The sequence below is a fragment of the Rhinoraja longicauda genome, chromosome 25 (genome assembly GCF_053455715.1).
Source record: "Rhinoraja longicauda isolate Sanriku21f chromosome 25, sRhiLon1.1, whole genome shotgun sequence".
NCBI lineage: Eukaryota > Metazoa > Chordata > Chondrichthyes > Rajiformes > Arhynchobatidae > Rhinoraja > Rhinoraja longicauda.
Window position 1 is genome coordinate 31,670,436 of NC_135977.1, and position 12,966 is coordinate 31,683,401.

A 12,966-nucleotide genomic window follows, 5' to 3' on the forward strand; every position below is an offset into this window, starting at 1 on the left:
AACTCGCTTTCGTGAATAAACTTGCTAACAGTAGACAATAGGAGGAGACCATTTGGCCCTTCGAGCCAGCACCGTCATTCAATGTGATCATGGCTGATCATTCTCAATCAGTACCCCGTTCCTGCCTTCTCCCCAAACCCCCTGACTCTGCTATCCTTAAGAGCTCTATCTAGCTCTCTCTTGAATGCATTCAGAGAATTGGCCTCCACTGCCTTCTGAGGCAGAGAATTCCACAGATTCACAACTCTCTGACACAATCGCTATTATTGCAACTGCAAAATCTGGGCACACTGATTTTATTTTTATGCTGATATGTTTGATAGAACTTTAACAAATTTTGCCACAGATGCCAGTATATTCGGTCTCCCATGCCTCTGTTTAAAATAAATTATTCATTTTGATAGTAAATGGAGGAATTTGACAGTAATTAATCGAAAGTCAAATTAAGAAACAAGGATCATTTAAGGATTGATATCTATTAAGGGTTAGTTATAAGCATACTCTTTAAAGGTTAGTTGAAAGCTCTGTTTGACGCCTGTCCTCGGAATATTAAAAAAACTGTTTTTGAAATGCACAGTGATTGAGCAGTACAGTGACTTGAAGAAGGGTAAACCCGAAACATCACCCATTCCTTTGCTCCTGAGATGCTGCCTGACCCGCTGAGTTACTCCAGCATTTTGTGTCTACCTGCAACTAATGGAGCTGCTGTCTTGCAACTCTAGTGACACAGGCTCAATCCTGGCCCCTGATACTGTATGAGAAATTTGCATGTTCTCACTGCAACTGTATTTGTTTCCTCTTATATCCTAAACAAACATGTGGGTTGGTAGGCTAACTGGCCAGTGTATATTGTCTATGGAGTATCGGTCTTTACAGAATCTGGGAGGAGTGTAAAATAGTGTAGGGCCAAAGTTCTGTTTCCTTGAAAAATTACTTCACGACTCCACCAGGGAAAGGAGATTACAGCATGTTAAATGACTGCAAACTCAGGTTATATTCCTGGATATTTTGATTTAGCTATCCAAACCCATACAGGAGATTGCCATGGTAGAAGAGATATTATAATTTAATATGTTACAGCAGGATGTATTTAAACTGAATCAGTTGTATGAAACCTGAAAAAAAAGTATTATATAGCCTAGTTTTTGAAATCTGGATTATTGAGAACACTTTCAATGCTTCATTATTTCAGGTGCTTTAAAATGGACAGGCAATAATACTATTTTTGCTCCAATTGCCTATCAATGTAGTAAAGTCATCTGAAATGGACAATGGCGTCATTTTGTTTCTATGTCATTTTTACAGTTTACTACCAGTCCCGTCATACTGGAACTTTAAATGTTCCCTTCCTTTTGGACCATTTTGAAAGTGATTGGAAATATATGCTCCATAATGTGTTGCTGAGCCACTGTACACCACATTTCTTGGGAGTGCACAATCATTTATTTTAGACACATTTAAATAGATCTTTGAAACATTAACTTTAATGTTCAATTACCTTCCCTGATTTGGCTAGGATTAATTTCTGACAATAGATATATAATCTGCAGCTATGCATGCACAATATATAAATATGTTTAAAATTCGAGTGCAGATCTGAAATAATTTGGCATAGTTACAGTTTCATTAACTATTTATGCACTGCTTGATCTGGAAGTGTTTGATCTGACAGCCATTGCCTGAAGAATGAAAGTGCCCATTTTTATAGCATTTGCATCACTGAGCTAAAACTTAAAAGGAAAAGTATAACAGATTTAAATTATAGTTTTAATTAGACTTAAAATATCATGCATGCAATGTTTGTATATCTTTTTGCTTTGAATCACATTGAATGGTGGTGCTGGCTCGAAGGGCCGAATGGCCTACTCCTGCACCTATTGTCTATTGTCTAATGCTTTAAGTAAAATTAGAATTGAAGGAATTTTCAAATCAACTGTGATTTCATTAAGTACGATATAATGTTACTGCTTTTTGAGTTTTGCAGCTCTGTTTCTTTACAGAACGTTTATGAGCAACCAGTATAACACAGAAGTCAAAAATGTAAAGAAAGATCTAATATTGAAAAAATGCTCTCTCTTTAGTTCACAAGAAACCACTTCAGGAAGTGGAGATTGCTGCCATTACCCACGGTGCCATGCTGGGGCTGACCTACCTGCACTCTCATGATCTGATACATAGGTGAGAAAATATGGATTAAAATGCATTTAAATTTTACTGTCTCTCTAAAAATTGATTCGTCCTCTGAAAGTTGAGTTAGTAAATTAACGATCCATGATATGCAAGCTTGCTTTCTCTGAGGATAGTTGAACCTACCCTCTCAACTCCATCCAAGGACCCAAACAGTCTTTCCAGGTGAGACAAAGGTTCACCTGCACCTCCTCCAACCTCATCTATTGCATCCGCTGCTCCAGATGTCAACTTATTTACATCGGCGAAACCAAGCGCAGGCTCGGCGATCGCTTCGCTCAACACCTGCGCTTGGTCTGCGTTGGCCAAACTGGTCTCCCGGTGGCCGAGCACTTTAACTCCCATTCCCAATCTGACCTTTCTGACATGGGCCTCCTCCAGTGCCATAGTGAGGCCCACCGGAAATTGGAGGAACAGCACCTCATATTTCGCCTGGGCAGCTTGCAGCCCAGTGGTATGAACATCGACTTCTCCAACTTTAGATAGTTCCTCTGTCCCTCTCTTCCCCTCCCCCTTCCCAGATCTCCCTCTATCTTCTTGTCTCCACCTATATCCTTCCTTTGTCCCGCCCCCCTGACATCAGTCTGAAGAAGGGTCTCAACCCGAAACGTCACCCATTCCTTCTCTCCTGAGTTGCTGCCTGACCTGCTGAGTTACTCCAGCATTTTGTGAATAAATACCTTCGATTTGTACCAGCATCTGCAGTTATTTTCTTACACATAGTTGAACTAATGATCAATGATTTAGAAAGGAAATTAGATAAGTACTTGAAGGAAGTAAAACTGCAGGGCTACTAGGATAGAGTTGGATTATGGGATTCATTGCATCGCTGGACTGAATGGGCTTTTTTATGCCTTTGTGTTTGTCACACTGAAATCTCACAAATGAGAAAATGGATTGATCTGTCCTGAAAAATCTTTTTTAGTACACGACAATCACATTATTTTTTTCGATAATCCAACATTTTTGGCATTAGATTTTGGTACATTAATCTAGTGAAGCCATAGTGAAGATATCCCCTATATTATAAATTAATTTATACATCTGCTATAGTTCTGTAATTGTTGTTCCTAGTACCTTTGATATTCTTTTTGTTAAAATAAATGCAGTTGTCTTGAGGTACAGATTTTTAAATGGCATCCCTTTTTAACTATTCCCCTTCAAGAACTAAAGCATACAGACCTCTGTAATCCTTGCTCACGAAGACCATTGCAGTTTAGATCAGGCTTACTTCTGTTTTCTTATACAAGAATATATTTCTTGACGTAAAATGCAGAAACGTTCTCCACAACAAAAGTGAAAGGCAGTGCTTAAACTTCCCTCAAATCCACTCAGTTTCAAGAATAATTCAAGTTCAGGACATATTGGGAAACATTTCATGAGCCTGAGGTTTCGGCAACAGAAAAAGCTTGGCAGTATATTAAATTTCAGTGCAAAAGAGGCTAGAATGAGAGGAATGAGTTTAGGTTTTAGATCTGGAGGGGATTGCAGAAGCGAAGTGCTAGTTTATGAGGAGATTTGACAATGTGACTCGGGACACAAAATTCAAATAATTGCCATGTTTGAGGGCAGCAACGTTATAAAACAGTGGAAGCAAGGAACTGCGGATGCTAGTTAAAGCACAAAAGGACGCAAAGTGCTGGAGAGTAACTCAGCAGGTCAGGCAGCTTCTCTGGAGAGCATGGACAGGTGACATATCAGGTTGAGACCCTTCTTCAGACTGATTGTAGGAAGGGAGAAAAATGCCAGAAGAGGGGAGAGGCAGAAAGGTGGCAGGTAACAGGCGGACATACGCAAGCACCTTGTTTGACAGACAGATGAATAGAACAACGACCAGGGGTAGAAGCAGAGGTGTGAGACAGGAACGAATTGTTGCAAACTGTGAAGCCTGCGGGTAGCAGGGCGAGGGGAGAAATAGGTGGGAGTTCAGGTGAGGAAAAGGGGAGGGGGGGAGAAAGGAGGGTTGCAGGGGGAGAGTGAGGGGTTTGGGGGGTGGTTAGTCTGAGGTCACCTAAAATTGGAGAGTTCAATGTTCATACCATTGGGTTATGAGCTACCCAAGCGGAATATGCAGTTATGTTCCTCCAGTTTGCGTGTGGCCTTGACTCTGACAATACAGAATCCCAGGACATAAAGGTTAGTATGGAAATGGGAGTTAAAATGGTTAGCAACCGGGAGATCAAGTCGGGGTTGGCAGACCGAACGCAAGTGTCCAGTGAAGCGGTCGCTGAGTCTCCACTTGGTCTCGCCGATGTACAGGAGGCCAAATTTTGTTAGTGGAGGTGCACATAAACATCTGTCTCACGTGGAAGAACTGCTGGAGTCCTCGGATGGAGGAAATGGGGAATAGGGAGGAGGTACAGGGACAAGTGTTGCACCTCCTGCGGTTGTAGGAGAAAGTACCTGGGGAGAGAATGGTTTGGGTGGGAAGGGACAAGTGGAGCAAGAAGTTGCAGAGGGAGTGGTCTCTGTTGAAGGCAGAAAGGAATGGAGATAGGAAGATATCCTATCTGTCTGGTGGTGGGATCATGTTGGAGATGACGGAAATGTTGGTGGATGATGTGTTGGATGCGGAGGCTGGTGCCGTGAAAGGAGAGGACGTGGGGATTTTATTCTTGTTCCCTATGGGGAGAGGGGGGGGGGCGAGCAGAACTACGGGACACAGGAGACACCAGTGAGGGATCCATCATAGACAGAAGGGGAGAAGCTACATTTACATAAGAAAGAAGATATAAAACACTTGTGGTGATTACATTGGATTGAACTTGCTGGCCCTATTCTAACTAAAATCTTTCTATTCATAAATAGTTTTTTTTTTTTTTTAAACAATTTCATACAATTTCTACAAGTTGTCATAATTGTCAAGCTTTTGTAGATCCAGATAGCATCAACCAAGTGATCAGTTGGAGATGGGGCTTGCCAAAACGTGTACAAAAATTCAGAGATAAACAATCTTTTGTCTGTTTGAATGCAACAGAATGCCTGAGATAGACACAAAATGCTGGAGTAACTCAGCGGGACAGGCAGCATCTCTGGAAGAGTTTCGGGAAGAGACCTTTCCTGAGACCCTTTTCTCGACCCGAAACGTCGCCCACTCCTTCTCTCCAGAGATGTCGCCTGCCCCACTGCGTTACTCCAGCATTTTGTGTCTACCTTTGGTTGAAACCAGCATCTGCAGTTTCTTCCTGCACAGAATGTGTGAGGTGTTGTTTGAGTTCATCTGTACGGCACAGCATGCAGGAAAGAACAATATTGTGTCTTACCTACTCAGTGGTGAAAATGTGGGCGAGTATTTTACTGGGAATTGACAGTGCTGTTTATTCAGCACTGCCATTAGATTAAGTTGCATGGAGAGGTGAACACTCCCTCCAGCGGAGATCACAGCAGGATCTACTTAGTGTCCAATGAAAAGCAGGAAGTGCATTTAACATCAGCTGTACTGTTTGCACTGGTTACATTAGCCCACTAGGTGGTGCAAATGATTCTGTTTGCATTATACCAGTTAATCATTGCAAGGAAGTTAAGAGGATTGGATTTGGGGATTGGATGTTACTCAGCCTCGAGTATGCTCCACATTGGGAACAACTGGGCAGTCATGGTGATAAACCGAATAGGTACATGGTCTCAGCATTCTGCTGTGGAGAGCTTTTTATGAATTTGTGACAAAGCAGCTGAGCGTTCGGCTATCTAATGGGGAAGTCAAGATGATTGGATCTGCGTTAGGCAAGAACTGGAGGAATATTGACTTTCACACATGACAAATGGTGGCAGTATGATGAAAAGAGTATAAATGAAAGTCTAAAGGTAATATTGTCTATTTCTGAAAGGCAATAAGAGTATTGTGCATAGGCAAGATAGCTGGTTAAGTTGTAGAAAGGCAGAATATGGGCGACATGCATTTTAAGACCTTGAATTTTACGTGACTATTAGATGGTTCTTTCATGTCAGGAATCAGACCCTTCCTTCCATCCGTTCATTCATCTCATATGTAGAAACAAAGGAGATGCAGATGCTGGTTTACCAAACAAAGGCACAAAATGCTGGAGTAATTCAGCGCTTCAGGCAGCATCCCTGGAGTTACATGAATAGGTGATGTTTTGGGTCGAGACCCTTCCTCAGATTGATTGTAGGATAGCTAGAAAAGTGGAGGGGCAGGCAAAAGCGGCAGATCAGAGATGAACACGGGCGGGGGGGGTTGATAGATGGTTGGACAAAGGCCAGAGATGAGCACAGTACGAGACAAAAGTAGAAAGTTGCAAATTGTGAAGATGGAGAGATAGGATTGAGGTGCAAATTGTATAGGAATGTAGGGAGTGGGGCAAGAGAGTGCAAGGTCAGCCATGGTTGAGGGGGGAGAAACTGGGGTGGAAGGTTTGCAGAGGTTAACTAAAGTTGGAGAATTCAATGTTCATACTCTTGGGTTGTAAACTGCCCAAGTTGAATACAAGGTGCTGTTCCTCTAGTTTGTGTGTGGCCTCCCTCTGGCAATGGAGGAAGCCTAGGACAGAAAGGCTAGTGTGGGAATGGGAGTCAAAATGGTTAGTGTCTTTGCAAGAGTGTAAGGACGTGTAGTCCAAATAACAGGGAATCAGTAGGTTTGTAGAAGATATTAGTCGATCGTCTGTCCCCTGTGATGGAGATAGAGAGATCAAGCAAAAGGGATAGAGGTGTTTGAGATAGTCCAGGTGAGTTTGAGGACAAGGTGGAAATTAGTAGTGAATCAATTCTGAATTAGTAGTGAAGCTGAATTCTGAAGTTAATGAGATCAATTCTGAACGGGTGCAGGAGGCAGACCTGAAGCAGTCGCCAATGTGGTGGAGAAAGAATAGGGGGAAGGTGCCAGTGTACACCTGGAACAAGGACTGTTCGACGTAACAGACAGAAAGGCAGGCGGAGCTAAAGCCCATGTGAGTGCCTATTGCTACACGTTTAACTTGGAGAAAGTGAGATGGGTTGAAAGAAGTTGTTGAGGGTGAAGCATTTATCTTATACTAGACCAAGTGGACCCGTTGGGCCCAAACCTCTCCTGCATTGGTGCAGCACCCTGTCCTCCCCTCCCCCCTCCCTTCTCCCCCACTCCTCCCTCCTCCATTCCCCCTCCCCTCCTTTTAAACTTTAAAATGTGAATAACTTTAAAAATATAAGACCGATTTCAATAAAATACTTGCATTATCACTAAAGTGTGTAAGGTGGACCTAAAATTGTCGCGCTATCGTGTACCGTTTTGGCTGAAGTTCAGTCACAAACGAGAGTTTTAGTATATAGATGCTGCTCTGCTGCACCAAGAGTTCCAATCTCTGCCAACTAGACTTACGAGAAGGTATTTATTCACAAAATGCTGGAGTAACTCAGCAGGTCAGGCAGCATCTCGGGAGAGAAGGAATGGGTGACGTTTCGGGTCGAGACCCTTCTTCAAACTGATGTCAGGGGGGCGGGACAAAGGAAGGATATAGGTGGAGACAGGAAGATAGAGGGAGATCTGGGAAGGAGGAGGGGACGGGAAGGACAGAGGAACTATCTAAAATTGGAGAATTGGTTCATACCACTGGGCTGCAAACTGCCCAGGCGAAAGGTGCTGTTCCTCCAATTTCCGGTGGGCCTCACTATGGCACTGGAGGAGGCCCATGACAGAAAGGTCAGACTGGGAATGGGAGGGGGAGTTGAAGTGCTCGACCACCGGGAGATCAGTTTGGTCAATGCGGACCGAGCGCAGGTGTTCAACGAAGCGATCGCCGAGCCTGTGCTTGGTTTCGCCGATGTAAATAAGTTGACATTTTGAGCAGCGGATGCAATAGATGAGGTTGGAGGAGGTGCAGGTGAACCTTTGTCTCACCTGGAAAGACTGTTTGGGTCCTTGGATGGAGTTGAGGGGGGAGGTAAAGGGACAGGTGTTGCATCTCGTGCGGTTGCAGGGGAAAGTGCCCGGGGTTGGGGTGGTTTGGGTAGGAAGGGACGAGTGGACCAAGGAGTTACGGAGGGAACGGTCTCTGCGGAACGCAGAGAGGGGAAGGGATGGGAAGATATGGCCAGTGGTGGGGTCCCGTTGTAGGTGACGGAAATGTTGGTGGATGATTTGTTGGAACCGCTGGCTAGTGGGATGGAAGTTGAGGGGGATTCTGTCCTTGTTGCGAGTGGGGATAGGGGGAGCAAGAGCAGAGCTGCGGGATGTAGAAGAGACCCTAGTGAGAGCCTCATCTATAATGGAGGAGGGGAAGCCCCGTTTCCTGAAGAACGAGACATCTCTGATGCCCTAGTGTGAAACACCTCATCCCGGGCGCAGATGCGGCGTAGACGGAGGAATTGGGAGTAGGAGATAGACTTTTTGCAGGGGACCGGGTGGGAAGAAGTGTAGTCCAGATAGCTGTGCGAGTCAGTGGGTTTATAGTAAATGTCCGTCACTAGTCTGTCTCCTGTGATGGAGATGGTGAGGTCCAGAAACGGGAGGGAGATGTCGGAGATAGTTCAGGTATATTTAAGGGCAGGATGGAAATTGGAGGTGAAGTGTATGAAGTTAGTGAGTTCTGCATGGGTACAAGAGGTAGCACCAATGCAGTCGTCGATGTAGCGGAGGTAGAGTTCGGGGATGGGGCCGGTGTACGCCCGGAACAGGGATTGTTCGATGTACCCGACAAAGAGGCAGGCGTAGCTAGGGCCCATGCGAGTGCTCATAGCTACGCCTCTGGTTTGGAGGAAGTGGGAGGAGTCAAAGGAGAAGTTGTTGAGGGTAAGAACCAGCTCTGCTAGGCGGTGGAGAGTGTTGGTAGATGGGGATTGGCTGGTTCTGCGGCCGAGGAAGAAACGGAGGGCTTCGAGACCATCCTTGTGGGGGATGGAAGTGTAGAGGGAGAGAGTGGGGGCCTGGGAACCGGAAGTTATCGAGGAGATGGAGAGCGTGTGAGGTGTCTTGGACGTAGGTGGGGAGGGATTTAGCCAGGGGGGATAGGACTTACGAGAAGCCAGATCAAAGCTTGTGTTAGTCTGAGAGCGAGAAAAAAGCATGAGGGAAGAGGTGAATGGGAAGGAACGGGCTTTCTCTGTTCTCTTCACTGACTAACTTGGTGCTGACTTCTGATATCGCCACACTACTAGACCTTAGACTGCAACACAGTCTTGTTTCAAGTGTGGACCAACAAGCTGAATTGATGTGGAGCCCTCGAGGGATAGCCTGCTGTAACAAGTAGTTCTGGTTAAACTGAAATCAATGGGCATCAAGATGAAGGCAGTTAATTTGGCCATAAAGTAGGATGGTTGTTCGATATCATTGTAAGAGTTGTTTGGGGCAGCCCAGACATCTTCAGCTGCCTCATCAATTTACCTTCCATGCTGATAATTGTGTTCAGTTCTGTTTGCAACTATTCTGTCCTTGCTTTGAATCATAGTCATACAGCATGGAAGCAAGCCCTTTGGCCCAACTTGCCTATGCCGACAAAGGTAACCCATCTACACAAGTCCCACCTGCCTGCATTTGTCCCATATCCCTCTGAACCGTTCCTATCCATTTACATGTCCAAATGTTGTTTTAGTGTACCTGCCTCAACTACCACCTCTGGCAGCTTGCTCGATACACCCATCAGCCTTTGTGTTGGAACAAGCTGCTTCTCAGGTTCCAATTAGTTCCAATTAAACTTCTCTCCTCTCACCTTAAACCGTGTCCTCTGGTTTTGGTTCCCCGACACTGAATAAAAGACTGCGTTCAAGCTGTCTATTCCCGTCATGATCTTGTGCACCTCTGCAAGATCAACCCTCATCCTCCTGCGCTCCAAGGAATATAGTCCCAGCCTGCTCAACCTCTCCCAATAGCTCAGGCCCTCATGTCCTGGCAACATACTCATAAATCTTCTCTGTACTCTTTCTAAAACTATGGGGAAGAAAATCAGGGGTAAGTGTTAAAAATCAAACGTGGGGATAAGTCCAAAGGGAGATTTGTACATTCAAGATTTTACTTTTTTGCCATTCAAAACTTTTTTTTCCCTTGGCTTTTAAGTGAGATTTTTTTGTAATCACTTGGCAGCCCAAGTTGAGACTAACAACTTGAAATGTATGCATGCTAATGGTAAAGTAGGTTCCAATATGGCCTTAAGCAGTAAGCTTATTACTCTTCCACATTAGAAATAAAGGAGCTGTGTCTCGTTACACAGTCGTGGGTATAGACAGTGTAGCTGGAGGCTAGCCATGCAGCCTCGAGGAGCTCTTGTTCTAGCGGTCAATGAGGAGGAGGAGGTGTTGCGAACCCGAAAGGATTTAGGTCTGCCGATGAGGAAGTTGACGATCCAGTTGCATAGTCAGCAGAAACCCAATTCCGACTTGGACAATACGTTTGGAAGGGTGATTCTTTTGGATGCAGGAGCTGTAGTTGTAACATGTTTCTGTTGTCCAAGGCGTTCAATTCCCAATTGTCTTTGAGAAAAGAGATGAATAGAGATGCTCAGAAATTATCTCTTTACAATCCAGAAATGAAGTTTTGATTTCTTGCTGTCTGTAGCTCAAATCATGCCTTGTGTTAATCTTTCTGTGTTAAGGGAGAGGTGGTGAAAATGTTAATGAGTTAAGTATTCAGCAGTCAAGCTACCTCATTGATACAGTAACCATCAACACCAACATTTCGTTGGTAATGGATAGATTTTCCAAACAGGAGGCTGGAACGATATTTTGATAAACATAAACCCAAATTTTGCACATTCAGCTGCTCCCAGAGCTGTCTCGATAAGGTCTGAGTGAAACAATGAGCTGAAAATGAAAACTTAGCTAGAAAATTAATAACCAATCTTAAAGGATCAAATTAGTGGGTGGTTTTGACATTTTAATCTTTCTTTACAGAGACATAAAAGCGGGAAACATTTTACTCACTGAGCCAGGACAAGTTAAGCTGGCTGATTTTGGATCTGCCTCAATGGCCTCCCCCGCTAACTCCTTTGTTGGAACACCTTACTGGTAAGAAATATGTAATTAAGGTTTAAAATAAAAATATTACTGCATCTTTAAGATAAGTATCAGCAATGCTTCGGAACTTCTGCCCAGTTACCCTTAAATGTCAGTGTGCTGTACATTTCTATCATAATACTAGCGAAACCATAAAGGTCGGTAAAATCATTGGTTTTTAAATTATTTGCACGGGTGGCTCTAAACAGTGTGTCCATGAAACAAGGAAGTCCCAAGTTCAAACCCTGGTCAGTGTTGCATTAAAAATAATCTTGAGCAAAGTGACATTAAGCAATGGGACTATTGAATAGAGCAGGCCAATTTACATTAGCTGCTTTAAGTAATTGTTTTTAACAGCGAGGGAAAGTACAATTGGTCAGACCAATTGAGATGTACATTTCCTTGTGTGTTTTTCCAGCCACAGATTGGCATTTCTGACTGAACTCTTCAATTATGAATTAATATAGCATTTCTTTTCATCACATTGTTTAATTTTTGTTCACTGCACTAATCAACGTACTTGAACAAAGGTTTTGAAACAACTAAATGTTAATATTTCACAGGATGGCACCAGAAGTGATCCTTGCGATGGACGAAGGACAGTATGATGGGAAAGTTGATGTCTGGTCTCTTGGGATTACATGCATTGAACTTGGTTTGTGCTTCATTCACATGATTCATTTATATCTGTTAGTGTCTTGGTCATGGTTACTAAATGCCAGCAATTGTGCAGCAATTAATAATAGTCAATGTTAAAAAAAATTACATTTGTCTGAGTTTCAATAAATGTTTATTTTTCCTCAGTAATGACAGAGAATTGTTAATTAATTCAACTTGTTAAAACCTTTTAGATTAACATCTAATAGTGAATAACCTGTCTAACTGTAGATTTTACATTGTAAAGTGCTTTGTTACTCCAATCTATTTAGTGGACATACCCTCACATTTCTTTCCATCTGAAATGCATCAAATTATACGGAGATACAACATGGAAACAGACCCTTTGGCCCATCAACTGTACTGACCATCAGCCACCCATTTTACACTCATTCTAAAGCAATTCCATCTTTTATTCTCCTCAATTCGCCCCAGATTTCACCTCTGCCTGAGCTATCTCCTGAGCTTTTTGCCCTTCTGATTTCCTTTTTTAGCTTTCTCCTTAGTTCACCAAAACTCCTCAAGGGATACACTTGATTACAGCTGCCTGTACATGTCCTATTCCACCTCCCTGCTCTTGATCATAGCCTCGTCATCCATATGTTTGCCTGCCTTGCCCAAACAAGGCTGTTTTTTGATGCTAGCTGGAATTTTAAATTAATGACCCTTTGTTATATCAGATATATAATCATTCCTGATCAAACGTTTGCTTGTATCCTTTGGCTTTGTTGTTCTTTCTGTGACGCGTTGCCCAGAAATGTTATAGTGTTCTGATCATTGTTTAGTCAATAATTTTAATAGATCCGTTATTTTTCTTCATTCTGTTTCCCAAAACACAAAATGTTGTTTCAATTATCAGAATATTTCATGCTGACGTTCATGCTTTTTAGGAAATGGCCTATTTAGAGCTCTAAGAGAATCTTATATACATGCTTTAGCATTACAATCACTGCTTTTCTCAAATTGCCTTTGCAAAGATGGTGGTTAGTTGCCTTCCCAAATCATTTCAGCTTGTGTGGTGAACGTACAAACAGTGCAATTGTATCATAATTTCTAGTATTTTGATTAGTAATGAGAAGGAATATTTTTCCGTCATTATAACATTCGACTTGTATTCCCATGCACCTGTATTTTGTTTCCTTCTGAAAGATAAAGAACATAGATTTAGTGGGTGCTCTTGAAAAAGCTGTAGCCACTTCCTGC

The 12,966-nt window shown here is 43.1% G+C and overlaps 1 protein-coding gene across 5 annotated transcripts in view; it reads left to right on the forward strand.

Annotated features, from left to right (window-relative positions):
* taok3a (TAO kinase 3a) overlaps nt 1-12,966 on the forward strand; it is a 132,194-nt gene that overhangs the window by 66,244 nt on the left and 52,984 nt on the right. For all 5 annotated transcript variants that reach the window (XR_013548908.1, XM_078421762.1, XM_078421764.1 and 2 more), the window contains exons 7-9: nt 2,082-2,178; nt 11,005-11,118; nt 11,670-11,761. Coding sequence is in view for 4 of the 5 variants with exons in the window: in XM_078421762.1 (XP_078277888.1) it covers nt 2,082-2,178; nt 11,005-11,118; nt 11,670-11,761 (303 nt within the window). In the remaining variant the exon portion in view is untranslated. The remainder of the gene's footprint in view (nt 1-2,081; nt 2,179-11,004; nt 11,119-11,669; nt 11,762-12,966) is intronic.